The 20,018-nt window shown below is 45.7% G+C and overlaps 1 protein-coding gene across 2 annotated transcripts; it reads right to left on the bottom strand.

The window, feature by feature from the left end:
• Positions 1-10,568: 10,568 nt before the first annotated feature.
• Positions 10,569-16,204, bottom strand: LOC135568681 (limbic system-associated membrane protein-like). 2 transcript variants are annotated; one of them, XM_065015432.1, is made up of 6 exons: positions 16,063-16,203; positions 14,546-14,713; positions 14,254-14,333; positions 13,810-14,157; positions 13,418-13,675; positions 10,569-11,029 (listed from the first exon to the last, which is right to left on the bottom strand). In XM_065015432.1, the coding sequence occupies exons 4-6, from the start codon at positions 14,108-14,110 to the stop codon at positions 10,836-10,838; spliced, it is 753 nt and encodes a 250-aa protein (XP_064871504.1). In that variant the 5' UTR covers positions 14,111-14,157; positions 14,254-14,333; positions 14,546-14,713; positions 16,063-16,203; the 3' UTR covers positions 10,569-10,835. The 2 variants fall into 2 exon arrangements, with proteins under 2 accessions (XP_064871504.1, XP_064871505.1); XM_065015433.1 differs by lacking the exon at positions 10,569-11,029 and adding an exon at positions 11,882-11,987 and having other exon boundaries at positions 16,063-16,204.
• Between the last annotated feature and the right edge of the window lie 3,814 nt (positions 16,205-20,018).

Genomic DNA, 20,018 nt, shown 5'->3' with positions numbered 1-20,018 from the left:
CTCTCACCTGTCCACCCTCAGCTGTGTCTGCCTCTCTCACCTGTCCACCCTCAGCTGTGTCTGCCTCTCTCACCTGTCCACCCTCAGCTCCACCCCTCCAGCGTAGGAATTTCACCTCCTTGTCTGTTAGACCCGTCCCTCCCTGGATGGCTTCCCAGCCCATCTCTACAGGGGTATCTGAGCTGCAGTTAGAGGAGGCTGGGTCTCCATACTTCACCACCAGCCTGGCAGGACTGATCACCAGGCACTCAGCATCTGGAAGACCAAGGACAAGTGAAAACTTTATTGTTCTGTTAATGTTGATTTTATTGTTCAAACCAAACAGGACGATATTATTGTCTAATGTTTATCTATCTGAATGTTAATCAACTACATGTTACACTCCATAAACCAGAAGTCCTCCCCCCCCCCAAAAAAGGGGTTAAATATGTGTATTTCCTTTTAAATATATATATTTTTTTTTTGGGGGGTAATTACAATAATCCTAAAATCAAATAGCTAAATGATTAATGGTCCGACCATCTTAAAACAATTCCATATGTTACCTCAGTAGAATGTAATTTACCAAGCACCTGTATCACAACGTTGTACTAGAACAGAAGTCTAACTTACCAAGCACCTGTATCACAACATTGTAATAGAACAGAAGTCTAATTTACCAAGCACCTGTATCACAACGTTGTACTAGAACAGAAGTCTAACTTACCAAGCACCTGTATCACAACATTGTACTAGACCAGAAGTCTAACTTACCAAGCACCTGTATCACAACGTTGTACTAGAACAGAAGTCTAATTTACAAAGCACCTGTATCACAACATTGTACTAGACCAGAAGTCTAACTTACCAAGTACCTGTATCACAATGTTGTACTAGATCATCAACAACACCTGTATCACAACGTTGTACTAGAACAGAAGTCTAACTTACCAAGCACCTGTATCACAACGTTGTACTAGAACAGAAGTCTAACTTACCAAGCACCTGTATCACAACGTTGTACTAGAACAGAAGTCTAACTTACCGGTGAAGTCACAATACAGAGACAATAATGAAACAAGTATTACAATCTCCATTCCCCGTAATAATCCCTGAGCGTCCCTCAGTGAAGGACACTGTATTCTGTTAGGCGAGCGGCAGACGTGGTTTCTTCTCCAGTGACCGTTGAACGTGAAAGTACTATTTACTGGAAAACCCTAACCGACCCTTCCTCCTCCTCTTATCTCTCTCACACACACTCTTTCTCTCTCTCTCTCTCTCTCTCTCTCACACACACTCTCTTTCTCTCTCTCTCACACACACTCTCTTTCTCTCTCTCTCACACACACTCTCTTTCTCTCTCTCTCTCACACACTCTCTCTCTCTCTCTCTCTCTCTCTCTCTCTCACACACACACTCTTTCTCTTCCTCTCTCTTTCTCTCTCTCTCACACACACTCTCTTTTTCTCTCTCTCTCTCACACTCTCTCTTCTCTCTCTCTCTCACACACACACTCTCTCTCTCTCTCTCTCTCTCTCTCTCTCTCACACACACTCTCTCTTCCTCTCTCTCTCTCTCTCACACACTCTCTCTTTCTCTCTCTCACACACTCTTCTCTCTCTCTCTCACACACTCTCTTTCTCTCTCTCACACACACTCTCTCTTTCTCTCTCTCTCTCACACACACTCTCTTCCTCTCTCTCTCTCTCACACACTCTCTCTCTCTCTCACACTCTCTTTCTTCTCTCTCTCTCTCTCTCACACACTCTCTCGTCCTCTCTCTCTCTCACACACTCTCTCTTTCTCTCTCTCTCACACACACTCTCTCTTCCTCTCTCTCTCACACACACACTCTCTCTTTCTCTCTCTCTCTCTCTCTCTCTCTCTCTCTTCCTCTCTCTCCCTCTTCCTCTCTCACACAGTGTTCTATCACTCTCCTTCTCTCGGGGCAGTGAGAGGGTGGGGGGGGAGTCGGGGAGGAGTTCTGGTGCCAAGTAAGGAAATGACAGTAGGCTATATTAGTGTGTTTAGGTTAGGGGGCTATATTAGTGTGTTTAGGTTGAATCCCCTTTCATCCTCAAAATAGTTCATCTTACCAAAAGCTATAATAAACCTGTAGCCAATATTGACTTTTTTTGTTAAATGAGCAAGTCTTCTCTACCTAATTCTACATTTAGCTAAGGTGTTTTGTGATTGGATTGATGAAAAACCGAAATGTGCACGAAAATGAGCTCCCTAGCCAGTGTCTGCTTACTGCATACTGGCTGAACGGGTCTTAAAATCAATCCATATATCAAACGAATGGGATGCTAACAACGCCAGTTGTAGCTGGTGTAGTGAAATTCTAGCTAATAGCACAAACGAGTTTTCATGATAAGGCCGTTTCTGTTCCGGCCTGATAAGTGCGCTGAGTTCTGCAGCACAGCTGACTGTTTCCAGCTGTGACGTCATCACGTTGGCCAAATGTTACAACGTCACCGGCTGTCAGAGTCAGATAAATGCTGATCGCTTACAACAGTCTCGTAACTTTGGTGCGGTTCAGCTTCATCAACCAGCTACCGCAATATGGCCATTCAAACAAGCTACCACAAAGCTGCTAGCTGGAGCAAGTTTGATCAGCTGATCAAGCAAGGTTTTACCATAATAGCCGTGTTTTCTAGTGGTCAGCCTGATGGGCAGTGCTCTTTGGGAAAAAGGGATGGATACCTTTACGGGACTGGGCAAGTCAGTTAAGAAACAAATTCTTTAACGACGAAGCCTACCTTAGTCAGTTGCACAACTGAACGCATTCAACCGAAATGTGTTTTTCCTCTGAATCAGAGAGGTGAAAGGGGGGCTGCTTTAATTACATCCATGTCACCAGTGCCTGGGGAGCAGGTGCTGTTGGGGGACAAAATGCCTTGTTCAAGGGTAGAACAGTAGATTTGTTTCTCCTTGCCCCTCAGGAATTCGAACCAGCCACCTCTCCGTTGCTGGGCCAACGCTCCTAACGGCTAAGCAGCTACCAGCTAGTCACGTCAATGCTGAGATGCGGTGTGTTTCATGTGCCCAGGAAATATCACGTTTTATTTCATATAAAATGTGGATTTCAAAATGCTTTAAATACAAGGTCAGGTGTCTATTACCTTTAAAAAAAACTTGAAAGGGATATGTTATGCATTTAGATTAAAAAACTGTTTTAGTGGATGTTACCGGCTACCGTAGCACTGTAGTAACTATCACACTCAACCGAACGACTTGATTAGTGTAGTATTAGATAGCTACATAGTTGTCTTTGCTGTCTTCGTATCCAAGATAATTGTGTAGTTTAGAGTGTGTAGTCTTAGAGTGATTATCTTAATTCACCGAGGTTAGCTAGCCAGCTATTTTGTCGTCCTTAACGTAGGAGACACTCCTAGCTAGCCAATAGCCAGCCAACGTCTACTGAATAGAACTTTCGCATTCCGGTCGCATTCCGCGTCGCTCCACAGGTAGTATCACTTTTTCACTTCATTTCATTACAGTCCCAACGGTGTGATTTGTTTGATCGTAGCTAGCTACATAGCTAGCTACATAGCCGTCTTTGTTTCAAAGATAATTGTGTAGTCTAGAGCGATTTTCTAGGTTAGCTAGCCAGCTATTGTCGTTCTCCTACGCAACGTAACGTAACCAACACTGCTAGCTAGCCAGCTAGCTCCCGATAAGCAGCATTGTAGAAACTTCACACTCAACGGTACGACTTGATTAGGGTAGTGTCAACAACGCAGCTAGCCTACCCCAGCAGTACTCTATCATTTTAATCATTTTAGTCAATTAGATTCTTGCTACGTAAGCAACTTTCTGAACATTCGAGACGTGTAGTCCACTTGTCATTCCAATCTCCTCTGCATTAGCGTAGCCTCTTCTCTAGCCTGTCAACTATGTGTCTGTCTATCCCTGTTCTCTCCTCTCTGCACAGACCATACAAACGCTCCACACCGCATGGCCGCAGCCACCCTAATCTGGTGGTCCCAGCGCGCACGACCCACGTGGAGTTCCAGGTCTCCGGTAGCCTCTGGAACTGCCGATCTGCGGCCAACAAGGCAGAGTTCATCTCAGCCTATGTCTCCCTCCAGTCCCTCGACTTCTTGGCTCTGACGGAAACATGGATCACCACAGACAACACCGCTACTCCTACTGCTCTCTCTTCGTCCGCCCACGTGCTCTCGCACACCCCGAGAGCTTCTGGTCAGCGGGGTGGTGGCACCGGGATCCTCATCTCTCCCAAGTGGTCATTCTCTCTTTCTCCCATTACCCATCTGTCTATCGCCTCCTTTGAATTCCATGCTGTCACAGTTACCAGCCCTTTCAAGCTTAACATCCTTATCATTTATCGTCCTCCAGGTTCCCTCGGAGAGTTCATCAATGAGCTTGATGCCTTGATAAGCTCCTTTCCTGAGGACGGCTCACCTCTCACAGTTCTGGGCGACTTTAACCTCCCCACGTCTACCTTTGACTCATTCCTCTCTGCCTCCTTCTTTCCACTCCTCTCCTCTTTTGACCTCACCCTCTCACCTTCCCCCTACTCACAAGGCAGGCAATACGCTCGACCTCATCTTTACTAGATGCTGTTCTTCCACTAACCTCATTGCAACTCCCCTCCAAGTCTCCGACCACTACCTTGTATCCTTTTCCCTCTCGCTCTCATCCAACACTTCCCACACTGCCCCTACTCGGATGGTATCGCGCCGTCCCAACCTTCGCTCTCTCTCCCCGCTACTCTCTCCTCTTCCATCCTATCATCTCTTCCCTCTGCTCAAACCTTCTCCAACCTATCTCCTGATTCTGCCTCCTCAACCCTCCTCTCCTCCCTTTCTGCATCCTTTGACTCTCTATGTCCCCTATCCTCCAGGCCGGCTCGGTCCTCCCCTCCCGCTCCGTGGCTCGACGACTCATTGCGAGCTCACAGAACAGGGCTCCGGGCAGCCGAGCGGAAATGGAGGAAAACTCGCCTCCCTGCAGACCTGGCATCCTTTCACTCCCTCCTCTCTACATTTTCCTCCTCTGTCTCTGCTGCTAAAGCCACTTTCTACCACTCTAAATTCCAAGCATCTGCCTCTAACCCTAGGAAGCTCTTTGCCACCTTCTCCTCCCTCTTGAATCCTCCTCCCCCTCCCCCTCCTCCCTCTCTGCAGATGACTTCAACCATTTTGTCAACCATTTTGAAAAGAAGGTCTGCTCACACTGCCCTACCCTGACATCCGATCCTCTTTGTTAAGTCAAACGACACCGCTGGTTCTGCTCACACTCATCCCTGCCCTACCCTGTGCTCTGACCTCTTTTCTGAAAAAAACCCTCTCTCTCCAGATGACATCTTCGCGTCTTGTGACGTGCGGCCGCCCAACAACCTTCTTGATCCAAATCAGTCAGGTTTCAAGACTAGTCATTCAACTGAGACTGCTCTTCTCTGTATCACGGAGGCGCTCCGCACTGCTAAAGCTAACTCTCTCTCTCTGCTCTCATCCTTCTAGACCTATCGGCTGCCTTCGATACTGTGAACCATCAGATCCTCCTCTCCACCCTCTCCGAGTTGGGCATCTCCCGGCGCGGCCCACGCTTGATTGCGTCCTACCTGACAGGTCGCTCCTACCAGGTGGCGTGGCGAGAATCCGTCTCCTCACCACGTGCTCTCACCACTGGTGTCCCCAGGGCTCTGTTCTAGGCCCTCTCCTATTCTCGCTATACACCAAGTCACTTGGCTCTGTCATAACCTCACATGGTCTCTCCTATCATTGCTATGCAGACGACACACAATTAATCTTCTCCTTTCCCCCTTCTGACGACCAGGTGGCGAATCGCATCTCTGCATGTCTGGCAGACATATCAGTGTGGATGACGGATCATCACCTCAAGCTGAACCTCGGCAAGACGGAGCTGCTCTTCCTCCCGGGGAAGGACTGCCCGTTCCATGATCTCGCCATCACGGTTGACAACTCCATTGTGTCCTCGTCCCAGAGCGCTAAGAACCTTGGCGTGATCCTGGACAACACCCTGTCGTTCTCAAATAACATCAAGGCGGTGGCCCGTTCCTGTAGGTTCATGCTCTACAACATCCGCAGAATACGACCCTGCCTCACACAGGAAGCGGCGCAGGTCCTAATCCAGGCACTTGTCATCTCCCGTCTGGATTACTGCAACTCGCTGTTGGCTGGGCTCCCTGCCTGTGCCATTAAACCCCTACAACTCATCCAGAACGCCGCAGCCCGTCTGGTGTTCAACCTTCCCAAGTTCTCTCACGTCACCCCGCTCCTCCGCTCTCTCCACTGGCTTCCAGTTGAAGCTCGCATCCGCTACAAGACCATGGTGCTTGCCTACGGAGCTGTGAGGGGAACGGCACCTCACTACCTCCAGGCTCTGATCAGGCCCTACACCCAAACAAGGGCACTGCGTTCATCCACCTCTGGCCTGCTCGCCTCCCTACCACTGAGGAAGTACAGTTCCCGCTCAGCCCAGTCAAAACTGTTCGCTGCTCTGGCCCCCCAATGGTGGAACAAACTCCCTCACGACGCCAGGACAGCGGAGTCAATCACCACCTTCCGGAGACACCTGAAACCCCACCTCTTTAAGGAATACCTAGGATAGGATAAAGTAATCCTTCTCCCCCTCCCCCTTAAAAGACCTAGATGCACTATTGTAAAGTGGCTGTTCCACTGGATGTCATAAGGTGAAAGCACCAATTTGTAAGTCGCTCTGGATAAGAGCGTCTGCTAAATGACTTAAATGTAAATGTAATGTTATTCATCGACTTCCACGAGAAATATAAGCCTGAAAATAATAACATATTTAAAGTCTCTCTTCATCATTTTATATTCCTAGTTCAATTTTCTCTCGTCAATTATGTTTTATTTTCATGATTATTGTATTTATTATTATTTAAAGATTTTCCGTGTCCCTGATATCACTTTCCACGCTGTCAGGTTGTTATTATTCTCCATTTAAGAAAACAACCCCTTCCTACAATGACATCACATCCAGGAAGTGTCATCATTTCTGTAGTGGGAAAACAACCCCTTCCTACAATGACACCAGTCAGGAAGTGTCATCATTTATGTGGTGGGAAAACAACCCCTTCCTACAATGACACCAGTCAGGAAGTGTCATCATTTCTGTGGTGGGAAAACAAGCCCTTCCTACAATGACACCACATTCAGGAAGTGTCATCATTTCTGTGGTGGGAAAACAACCCCTTCCTACAATGACACCACATTCAGGAAGTGTCATCATTTATGTGGTGGGAAAACAACCCCTTCCTACAATGACACCACATTCAGGAAGTGTCATCATTTATGTGGTGGGAAAACAACCCCTTCCTACAATGACACCACATTCAGGAAGTGTCATCATTTCTGTGGTGGGAAAACAACCCCTTCCTACAATGACACCATTCAGGAAGTGTCATCATTTCTGTGGTGGGAAAACAACCCCTTCCTACAATGACACCACATTCAGGAAGTGTCATCATTTCTGTGGTGGGAAAACAACCCCTTCCTACAATGACACCACATTCAGGAAGTGTCATCATTTCTGTGGTGGGAAAACAACCCCTTCCTACAATGACACCACATCCAGGAAGTGTCATCATTTCTGTGGTGGGAAAACAACCCCTTCCTACAATGACACCACATCCAGGAAGTGTCATCATTTCTGTGGTGGGAAAACAACCCCTTCCTACAATGACACCACATTCAGGAAGTGTCATCATTTCTGTGGTGGGAAAACAACCCCTTCCTACAATGACACCACATTCAGGAAGTGTCATCATTTCTGTGGTGGGAAAACAACCCCTTCCTACAATGACACCACATCCAGGAAGTGTCATCATTTCTGTGGTGGGAAAACAACCCCTTCCTACAATGACACCACATTCAGGAAGTGTCATCATTTCTGTGGTGGGAAAACAACCCCTTCCTACAATGACACCACATTCAGGAAGTGTCATCATTTCTGTGGTGGGAAAACAACCCCTTCCTACAATGACACCACATTCAGGAAGTGTCATCATTTCTGTGGTGGGAAAACAACCCCTTCCTACAATGACACCACATTCAGGAAGTGTCATCATTTCTGTGGTGGGAAAACAACCCCTTCCTACAATGACACCACATTCAGGAAGTGTCATCATTTCTGTGGTGGGAAAACAACCCCTTCCTACAATGACACCACATTCAGGAAGTGTCATCATTTCTGTGGTGGGAAAACAACCCCTTCCTACAATGACACCACATTCAGGAAGTGTCATCATTTCTGTGGTGGGAAAACAACCCCTTCCTACAATGACACCACATTCAGGAAGTGTCATCATTTCTGTGGTGGGAAAACAACCCCTTCCTACAATGACACCACATTCAGGAAGTGTCATCATTTCTGTGGTGGGAAAACAACCCCTTCCTACAATGACACCACATTCAGGAAGTGTCATCATTTCTGTGGTGGGAAAACAACCCCTTCCTACAATGACACCACATTCAGGAAGTGTCATCATTTCTGTGGTGGGAAAACAACCCCTTCCTACAATGACACCACATTCAGGAAGTGTCATCATTTCTGTGGTGGGAAAACAACCCCTTCCTACAATGACACCACATTCAGGAAGTGTCATCATTTCTGTGGTGGGAAAACAACCCCTTCCTACAATGACACCACATTCAGGAAGTGTCATCATTTCTGTGGTGGGAAAACAACCCCTTCCTACAATGACACCACATTCAGGAAGTGTCATCATTTCTGTGGTGGGAAAACAACCCCTTCCTACGCTACATACATATAAACACCCAGTTTAATCTATTTTTCCATGTTTCATGTTGTTAGTCCCACTCATAAACTTCCACCCTGTTGCGCAAAATTAACCAAATTGTTTCATGTTAAAATATGTTTGATAGAGAAGGTAAAATCCTGTTCAAGTGTCTAATTTGTGCTCCAAATGTTCCCCCTGTTAGGTTCCACCCTGTTAGGATTATGCACCTAACAGGTTGGACAATGCACCTAAAAAAAAACAAGCTTGACCATTATGTTTTTCGCTACCTTCACCCTCATGTCGCTAGCTTCACCCTCATGTCGCTAGCTTCCCCATCATGTCACTAGCTTCACCGTCATGTCGCTAGCTTCCCCATCATGTCGCTAGCTTCACCCTCATGTCGCTAGCTTCACCCTCATGTCGCTAGCTTCACCCTCATGTCGCTAGCTTCACCGTCATGTCGCTAGCTTCACCCTCATGTCGCTAGTTTCACCCTCATGTCGCTAGCTTCACCATCATTTCAAGTCCCCTGCCCATTTCACTTCCCTTCATTGAAAATGAATGATGCACCATTGTTTCATCTCCCCCAATGTGCTAGATGGTTTCTTATCAGAAGGGAAATACAAACACACACACACACAGAGTTTCTATCCATCAGAAACAACAGGACTGCTGCTGCTGGGAGAGGAGAGGCAGAGTGAGGCATGAAACAGACAAAGTTAAAGCTCTGGTTAAAAGTAGTATGTAGGGAATAGGGAGCCATTTGGTAATTTACAACCCTTGGTACTGACTACCCTTGCTACTGAGTATTGAATAACCTTGGCCTTTGGTAGTGACCACCCTCGGCTTTGGTATTGACAACCCTCGGCTTTGGTATTGACAAACCTCAGATTTGGTAGTGACAACCCTCGGCTTTGGTATTGACAACCCTTGGCTTTGGTATTGACAACCCTCGGCTTTGGTAGTGACCACCTTTGGCTTTGGTATTGACAACCCTCGCCTTTGGTAGTGACCACCTTTGGCTTTGGTAGTGACAACCCTCGCCTTTGGTACTGACAACCCTTGGCTTTGGTATTGACAACCCTCGCCTTTGGTAGTGACCACCTTTGGCTTTGGTAGTGACAACCCTCGGCTTTGGTACTGACAACCCTCGGCTTTGGTATTGACAACCCTCGGCTTTGGTAGTGACCACCTTTGGCTTTGGTAGTGACCACCTTTGGCTTTGGTAGTGACAACCCTCGCCTAAAAAATATTTTGTGAACTCCATGACAGTAGCTAAAGAAAGGAGCAGCACACACGTAGACTACAAATGCATGCTGGGCCGGGCGCGCCCTCAGCTGAAGTGAAGCTTCTGGAGCGAAATTGGAAGACCGAGAAGACCGAAGCTCCAGCATTTGGGAATCTCGCTCCACGATCCAGTCAAATTGAGCACGTTCTGCTCCGTTGCAGCATCGCTCACATACTCTGGTCCCTACCAGGCTACTGTGTTGCACTGGTAAATGCTTCACAATGTATTTCTTTGTAGGCTAGAGCCTGGAAACAATTGAAATAATCTAACCTAAATAATTCATTTTGGTTCCTTCTCAGGCTCCTGACCAACTTAGTGTTTATATGCTGTTTAATATGACATGTAGCCTATTATGAAATTAGGTCCGGTCTAAAGGCACTGCATCTCAGTGATAGAAGCGTCACTACAGACCTGGTTCGATTCCAGGCTGTATCACAACCGGCAGTGATTGCGCACAATTGGCCCAGCGTCATCCGGGTTTGTAGTAAGAATGTGTTCTTAACTGACTTGACAAGTTAAATAAAGTTTACAATTACCATTTTTTTTAAATCATGTTCATCATTTCATGTTTATTCAAATACATTTCATTCAGATCCATATTGTTTGGTTTCAATACTTAAACAATTGGTAGGTCCAGGTAGTCAAAAAAATAGATTCAATTGTGATTTAAATTGTGATATAAATGAATGGAGTGATTTTGGAGCGGTGTTTTTTTTCTGTGAGGGAGCGGTAGGAAAGGACGTGGAGAGCCACACCCACTCATCAGGATTTCTAACCGCTCAACTCGGCTCACATGCTCTGACCCCAACCCCTCCTCTACATAAAGGACTGGTCCATTCCGTTGTGTTGCACCACGTGTTTGTTCTTGTGTCGTCGTGGCAACATGTCTTTCAGCTGGTAGTGGCCCATGCGCCTGTGTTTATAGTAAGAGGAGTAGATGAAACAGGAGATCACCAAGAGGATCACCACCACAGCTGCAGCCAGCCCTGCAATGATGGGCAGGTAGTCCACTAGAGGGCAGGAGAGTAGAAAGACAGGAGAGGGAGATGCAGAGGGGAGGAGAGGAGGAGGAGGAGAGTAAGGGAGATGCAGAGGGGAGGAGAGGAGGAGGAGGAGAGTAAGGGAGATGCAGATGGGGCAGAGAGGAGGAGGAGGAGGAGAGGAAGGGAGATGCAGTGAATTCAGGAAGTATTCAGATCCCTTGACTTTTCCACATTTTGTTATGATATATTTTGGTGTTACATTGTTATGTTACAGCCGTATTCTAAAATGGATTCAATAAAAAAAAATACCCTCATCAATCTACACACAATACCCCATAATGACATCACAATACCCCATAATGACATCACAATACCCCATAATGACAAAGCGAAAACAGTTTAAATATTTTTTTTAATACTTATTAAAAATGAAAAACAGATACCTTATTTACATAAGTATTTGGACACTTTGCTATGAGACTCGAAATTGAACTCAGGTGCATCCTGTTTCCATTGATCATCCTTGAGACGTTTCTACAACTGATTGGAGTCCTCCTGTGGTAAATTCAATTGATTGGACATGATTTGGAAAGGCACACACCTGTCTATATAAGGTTCCACAGTTGACAGTGAATGTCAGAGCAAAAACCAAGCCACGAGGTCGAAGGAATTGTCCATTGAGCGCCGAGACAGGATTGCGTTGAGGCACAGATCTGGGGAAGGGTACCAAAGAATATCTGTAGCATTGAAGGTCCCCAAGAACACAGTGACCTCCATCATTCCTAAATGGAAGAATTTGGAACCACCAAGACTCTTCCAAGAGCTGGTAGCCCGACCAAACTGAGCAATCAGGGAGAAGGGCCTTGGTTGGGAGGTAACCAAGAACCCGATGGTCACTCTGAAAAAGCCCAAGAATTCCTCTGTGGAGATGTGGGAGAACCTTCCAGAAGGACAACCATCTCTGCAGCACTCCACCAATCAGGCCCTGTAAACACGTGTTGTCTGAATGCAGATGTATTGACCCTCTGGGCGGAAAAAACTTGGTTGAACTTTCATACATGTTCGTTGAGTTTTCACTCTGAGATTTATAGCCTAACAATTTGAACCAGAGAGACTGTAGTGACGCTTTTTGCACTGAGATGCTGTGCCTTAGACCGCTGCACCACTCGGGAGCCCAAATACAGGTGTGCCAAGCTTGTAGAATCATTACCCAAGAATAAATACAGGTGTGCCAAGCTTGTAGAGTCATATCCAAGAATAAATACAGGTGTGCCAAGCTTGTAGAGTCATACCCAAGAATAAATACAGGTGTGCCAAGCTTGTAGAGTCATACCCAAGAATAAATACAGGTGTGCCAAGCTTGTAGAGTCATACCCAAGAATAAATACAGGTGTGCCAAGCTTGTAGAGTCATACCCAAGAATAAATACAGGTGTGCCAAGCTTGAAGAGTCATACCCAAGAATAAATACAGGTGTGCCAAGCTTGTAGAGTCATACCCAAGAATAAATACAGGTGTGCCAAGCTTGTAGAGTCATACCCAAGAATAAATACAGGTGTGCCAAGCTTGTAGAGTCATACCCAAGAATAAATACAGGTGTGCCAAGCTTGTAGAGTCATACCCAAGAATAAATACAGGTGTGCCAAGCTTGAAGAGTCATACCCAAGAATAAATACAGGTGTGCCAAGCTTGTAGAGTCATACCCAAGAATAAATACAGGTGTGCCAAGCTTGTAGAGTCATACCCAAGAATAAATACAGGTGTGCCAAGCTTGTAGAGTCATACCCAAGAATAAATACAGGTGTGCCAAGCTTGTAGAGTCATACCCAAGAATAAATACAGGTGTGCCAAGCTTGTAGAGTCATACCCAAGAAGACTCGGGGCTGTAATCGCTGCCAAAGGTGCTCCGACAAAGTACTGAGTAAAGGTTCTGAATACTTACGTAAATGTGATAACATTTTGTATTTATTATAAATTTGCAAAAAATGTCTAAACCTGTTTTTACTTTGTCATTATGGGGTATTCTGGGTAGATTTATGAGGTGGGGGAAACAATTGAATCAATTTTAGAATATGGCTGTAAAGTGACACAATTTAGAAAAAGTCAAGGGGTCTGAATACTTTCCACGCAACCAACCAATCAGTCAATGAACCACCCAACCAATCAACCATCCAACCAATCATCCATCCAACCAACCAATCAGTCAATGATCCATCCAACCAATCAACCATCCAACCAATCAACCATCCAACCAATCATCTATCCAACCAACCAACCAATCATTCAATGAACCACCCAACCAATCAACCATCCAACCAATCATCCATCCAACCAACCAACCAATCATTCAATGAACCATCCAACCAATCAACCATCCAACCAATTATCCATCCAACCAATCAACCATCTGTCTCACCTGTGACCTCCACGTTAACAGTACAGGTGCTGTTTCCCAGGAGGTTTCTGGCGATGCAGGTGTAATCTCCAGAGTGAGACTTGGCTATGTTGGTGATGGTCACTACGGATCTCTCTTCCATGGTGTTGGGGTCGGCATGGGAGAGCAACCAATTGTACGAGGGGGCAGGGTTACCATTTGCACTACAGTTAAGTGATAGGGTGTCGCCCTCCGTGATGCTCATGGAGAAACATCCAGGACTAGTGATCTGAGGCTTGTCTGGGGATGAAAGAGATTAAACAAGTTGATTAATGAGAGAAAATGAAAACAACATCCGTCAACGTCATGACTCGTCTGGTGTCTAACTAACTGTTGTACTAAATGTGTGTAGACAGAGAACCAGAAGGACTCACAGTGCACGTTGATGTTGAGGCGGTTTGAGTCCATTACAGGAGGAGGTTGGGGTCCCTCTGGTCCCAGATCCAACATGGCTGAACACAACAACTGGGCCCCGTCATCATCTCTACCAGGGGTGAAGTCCAGGGTGTAGGTCCCATTCTCTGGTGTCTTGATGTTGTCCTTGGATTTATGTTGTGTGTCTAATTCTGTCTGTTCACCAGTGGCACTGACTTTGTAGAAGGTCACCCTGAGTCTCCCAATAGGAGCGATGTTCTGGACAAGACACTGCAGCAGGTACTGATGCCCCTCAACCATCGGATCAGGGTACTTCCTGTAGCTGATGGAGACACTGTCTGGAAGCTCTGTGGAGGAATGGAAACACAGTGATTAACAGTGCAGAGCCACACTAAGAATACATTCAGAAACACCAGAGAAGATAAGAGAGAGATGTCACTCACTATAAACTGTGATGTTCAGCTGTTTCTGACACTGGCCTCCTTCTGTGAAGCATGAAGGTTTGATCTTCCAGTCAGTCACACTGTCAAAACAAATGAAATATTTAAAGTGTATTTAAAATAAATCAATGAAAAAAAAAAAAAACAGAAGGAAATACAAGCGATGAATAAATTTATAAAATAACAGTAAAACCTCATTAAAGACCATCGAAGCTAAATAACATTAAAGTCAAACTAAAAGGTGTTGTTGTTTTTTACAAGTTTTAAAAGTCTCAGCTGTGTCTGCCTCTCTTACCGGTCCGCCTTCAGTTTAGGATCTTCACCTTGTTGTCTGTTAGACCAACTCCTCCCTGGGTGGCTTCCCAGCCCATCTCTACAGGGGTATCTGAGCTGCAGTTAGAGGAGGCTGGGTCTCCATACTTCACCACCAGCCTGGCAGGACTGATCACCAGGCACTCAGCATCTGGAAGACCAAGGACAAGTGAAAACTTTATTGTTCTGTTATTGTTGATTTTATTGTTCAAACCAAACAGGACGATATTATTGTCTAATGTTTATCTATCTGTATGTTAATCAACTACATGCTACACTCCATAACCCAGAAGTTGCCACACACACACACACACACACACACACACACACAGTACATCTCCCGTACTAGCAGACCCCATGCTTCGAATGACCTCTAGTTATCACTATGGCAACACAGACAACATCTGGACCCTCCTCTTCCTGCCATTGTGCTCTGTGACGCCAAACACACACACACACAGATACACTGGCCTACAGCCAGATCCACACAGAATCTTTGGACTCCAAATACTATTTCACTCTGCCCTAATAAGTACCACGAAACACACAGGCTTTCCTATTGATCAATTTATCAATTTCAAAATACTTCATATTAAATAAATAAAGTACTAAAATATAAAAACGAAACAGAAAAACACCTAAGCTATTAGGAGTCGATTGCCTCAATCTAATTGATGTAGTAATAAATTCCCGATCAAAATATGTCTGTTGAAGCGTTTTTTTTTTGTGTGGGCTGCGTCTCAGTCAACTGCATCCGCCTTTTGTCGTCATTCTGTATCTGCTGTGGAAAGTGGCAGAGCTACAGTGTAACGATGAGACTCTCACGAATATGAATGTGTTCCCCGTTCTGCTCTACGACCATCACAAACCCCACGGGACTCGTCTGAAGTCGGTACCGCCGATGTGCCAACTTCCGTCTGTGGCGTCCGAACCTTTTGGTAAACAAACTAATATGACATCACAATGGAAACGGGAAACTCTCAGGTAATAATAAATACATTGCGCCCCCAAAAAATGGGGTTAAATATGTGTCAAAGCTAAATATATATTCCCTTTTAAATATTTTTGGGGGGGGATACTAACAGGAATCCTAAAATCAAATAGTTAAATGATCAATGGTACGACCATCTTAGAACAATTCCCGATGTAATCTCAGTAGAATGTAATTTACCAAGCACCTGTATCACAACATTGTACTAGAACAGAAGTCTAACTTACCAAGCACCTGTATCACAACGTTGTACTAGACCAGAAGTATAACTTACCAAGTACCTGTATCACAACATTGTACTAGACCAGAAGTCTAACTTACCAAGCACCTGTATCACAACATTGTACTAGAACAGAAGTCTAACTTACCAAGCACCTGTATCACAACATTGTACTAGACCAGAAGTCTAACTTACCAAGCACCTGTATCACAACATTGTACTAGACCAGAAGTCTAACTTACCAAGCACCTGTATCACAACATTGTACTAGACCAGAAGTCTAACTTACCGGTGACGTCACAATACAGAGACAATAATGAAACAAGTATTACAATCTCCATTCCCCGTAATAATCCCTGAGCGTCCCTCAGTGAAGGACACTGTATTCTGTTAGGCGAGCTGAATCATTTTGACTGGAAACTCCCCAACGATCCACCCTGCTCCTCCTCCTCCTCTCTCTGTCTCTCTCTCTCTCTCTCTCTACCTCTCTCTCTCAATGAGGGGGGAGAGGATGGGGGTGGGGAGGATGGGGGGGGGGGGGGGGGTGTAGTAGGTTCCTGTCGGTGTCATTGGTTTGGAATTTCCTAAAAAGCTCAAGAAAAATGTTGTTCTGTTCCTCCCCTATTTCTGTGTGACATTACAGGCTACAGAGAGGTGAGTGAAAGACAGAGAGAGAAATGGAGAGGGAGATGCGGGAGAGAGAGGAGATGGGAGAGAGAGAGGGAGAGAGAGAGGGAGATGAGGGAGATGGGAGAGAGAGAGGGAGATGGGGAGAGAGAGGGAGATGGGGAGAGAGGGAGATGGGGAGAGAGAGAGACCCAAATAAGGACAGTAGTATATAATGGTGTATTAGAAATAGAAAACTGTCTTGATTTATTCTCTGTGCCACCAGGTGTCTCTCACTCTCACCACAAACACACACAGTGTCTCATCTGATGAGCCCATTCTATTGAAAGGGAGCAGGTTACTTACCCAAATGACTTTAGTTTCTGTGTTTTTTTAACCAGAGTTCTACACTGAGTTTACCAAAACCCAGCAGCATTGCAGTTCTTGACATGAACCGGTGTGTCTGGCTCCTACTAACATACCCTGTTCAAAAGCCACTTAAATAGATTTACCCATTCACCCTCTGAATGGCACACATACACAATCCATGTCTCTAATATCTCAAGGCTTTAAACATCCTGCTTTATCCTGCCCCCCCTCCCTTCATCTACACTGATTGAAGTGGATTTAACAAGTGACATCAATAAGGGATCATAGATTTCACCTGGTCAGTCAATGTCATGGAAAGAGCAGGTGTTCATAATGTTTTGTGCACTCAGTGTTTGTGTACAAAACGTATTGGGACAGTGACGTATGTTTAGTTGTTTTGTGCACTCAGTGTTTGTGTACAAAACGTATTGGGACAGTGACATATGTTTAGAAACATTTAGAAATTACAGCAACTTTTGATTTGAAATTATACAACGACTACGAGGTTAAACTGCAAACTGTCAGCTTTAATTTGGTGAACCGTTTAGAAATTATAGCACTTTTTTTTTTTTTTTACAAAGTATCCCCCATTTTAAGGGACCAAAAGTATTGGGACAAATTCACCTCTATGTGTATTAAAGTAGTAAGTATTTGGGCCCATATTCTATGTGTATTAAAGTAGTAAGTAGTAAGCACCAGATGATCACATAAAGCTTATGACTCTACAATCTCGTTGGATACATTTGCTGTTTGTTTTGGGTGTTTCAGATGATGTTGGACCCAATAGAAATCAGTGGTAAATAGTGTGTGGTGTCACTTTAGAGTCTCTTTTATTGTAAATAAGAATATAATATGTTTCTAAACATGTCTATATTCATGTGGACGGTACCATGATTGTGGAGAGTGAGAAAATATCATACTCCCAAGACATGCTAACCTCTCACCATTACAATAACAGGGGAGGGTAGCATTTTAAATCATATACCCCCAAAACATGCTAACCTCTCACCATTACAATAACAGGGGAGGGTATCATTATTGGGCGGTATGATATTTGTGTGCCAGAGAGCTAAACAGAACTGAGGAAGTTGATTAGATCTGAACACACACAACATTCCTGAACTACCTCTCTGTAATGTCAGCCCTCCTCCTCCTCTTATACTTGTCCCAAATGGCACACTATTCCCTATATAGTGCACTACGTTTGACCAGTGGCCTTGCACCACATCGGGAATATGGTGCTGTTTGGGATTTATATTCCAGGAGTTTATAATGTCTCTGTTAATGGTGCATTCAAGTAGTGTTCAGTCAGATTCTCAGATGTACCTCTCCCTCCCCCTGCCCTCTCTATCTCCCTCTCTATCTCCCTCTCTTCGCCCTCTCTATCTCCCTCTCTTCGCTCTCTCTATCTCCCTCTGCCCTCCCTCCCTCCATCTGCCCTCTCTCCCTTCCTCTCTACATCCCTCCCTCATTCCATCTGCCCTCCCCCCTCCCTACATCCCTCTCTCCCTCTCTCCCCCAATCCCTCTGCCCTCTCTCCTCTAACTTTTTCAAGCTCACTCTCTACCCCTTCCTTCTTTTTCACTCATCCAGCTCCCCCCGACTCTGAGTGGTATGTGTTTACTCAGAGGAAGGGAGAGTTTCTTATCAGAAGGGAAATACAAACACACACACACAGAGTTTCTATCCATCAGAAACAACAGGACTACTGCTGCTGGGAGAGGAGAGGCAGAGTGAGGCATGAAACAGACAAAGTTAAAGCTCTGGTTAAAAGTAGTATGTAGGGAATAGTGTGCCATTTGGGACATGAACACCCTTGGCCTTGGTACTGACTACACTTTGTACTGGCTACCCTTGGTACTGACTACCCTTGGTACTGACTACTCTTGGTACTGACTACCCTTGGAACTGACAACCCTTGGTACTGACTACCCTTGGCCTTGGTACTGACTACCATTGGTACTGACTACCCTTGGCCTTGGTACTGACTACCCTTGCCCTTGGTACTGACTAAGCTTGGACTTGGTACTGGCTACCCGTGGTACTGACTACCCTTGGCCTTGCTACTGACTAAGCTTGGACTTGGTACTGACTACCCTTGGTACTGACTACCCTTGGCCTTGACTACCCTTGGCCTTGGTACTGACAATCCTTGGCCTTGGCACTTGTTACCCTTGGCCTTGGTACTGACTACCCTTGGTACTGACTACCCTTGGTACTGACTACTCTTGGCCTTGGTACTGACTACCCCTTGGTACTGACTACCCTTGACCTTGGTACAGACAATCCTTGGCATTGGTACTGACTACCCTTGTTACTGACTACCCTTGGCCTTTACTGACTACCCTTGGCCTTGGTACTAACTACCCTTGGTACTGACTACCCTTGGCCTTGGCACCTATTACCCTTGGCATTGGTACTGACTATCCTTGGTACTGACTACCCTTGGCCTTGGCACTTATTACCCTTGGCATTGGTACTGACTATCCTTGCTACTGACTACCCTAGGCATTGGTACTAACTACCCTTGGTACTGACTACCCTTGGCCTTGGCACCTAACACCCATGGCATTGGTACTGACTATCCTTGGTACTGACTACCCTTGGCATTGGTACTAACTACCCTTGGTACTGACTACCCTTGGCCTTGGCACCTATTACCCTTGGCATTGGTACTGACTACCCTTGGTACTGACTACCCTTGGCCTTGGCACCTATTACCCTTGGTACTGACTACCCTGGGTACTGACTACCCTTGGTACTGACTACCCTTGGCATTGGTACTGACTACCCTTGGTACTGACTACCCTTGGTACTGACTACCCTGGGTACTGACTACCCTGGGTACTGACTACCCTGGGTACTGACTTGGTACTGACTACCCTTGACCTTGGTACAGACAATCCTTGGCATTGGTACTGACTACCCTTGGTACTGACTACCCTTGGTACTGACTACCCTGGGTACTGACTACCCTGGGTACTGACTACCCTTGGTACTGACTACCCTGGGTACTGACTACCCTGGGTACTGACTACCCTTGGTACTGACTACCCTGGGTACTGACTACCCTTGGTACTGACTACCCTTGGTACTGACTACCCTGGGTACTGACTACCCTGGGTACTGACTACCCTTGGTACTGACTACCCTTGGTACTGACTACCCTTGGTACTAACTACCCTTGGTACTGACTACCCTTGGCATTGGTACTGACTACCCTTGGTACTGACTACCCTGGGTACTGACTACCCTTGGTACTGACTACCC

This window comes from Oncorhynchus nerka, unplaced genomic scaffold (genome assembly GCF_034236695.1).
Source record: "Oncorhynchus nerka isolate Pitt River unplaced genomic scaffold, Oner_Uvic_2.0 unplaced_scaffold_1439, whole genome shotgun sequence".
NCBI classification, from domain to species: Eukaryota; Metazoa; Chordata; class Actinopteri; order Salmoniformes; family Salmonidae; genus Oncorhynchus; species Oncorhynchus nerka.
This window is presented reverse-complemented; position numbering and strand designations above follow the sequence as displayed.

Bases quoted from the DNA above. Each gene is read 5' to 3' on its own strand.
- LOC135568681 (XM_065015432.1), bottom strand. From the start codon at position 14,110: ATGGTTGAGGGGCATCAGTACCTGCTGCAGTGTCTTGTCCAGAACATC. The intron at 13,676-13,809 runs GTGAGTCCTTCT...TTTCATCCCCAG, and splicing joins CCTCAACATCAACGTGCACT to ACAAGCCTCAGATCACTAGT. The intron at 11,030-13,417 runs GTGAGACAGATG...CCTGCCCTCTAG, and splicing joins TGTTAACGTGGAGGTCACAG to TGGACTACCTGCCCATCATT.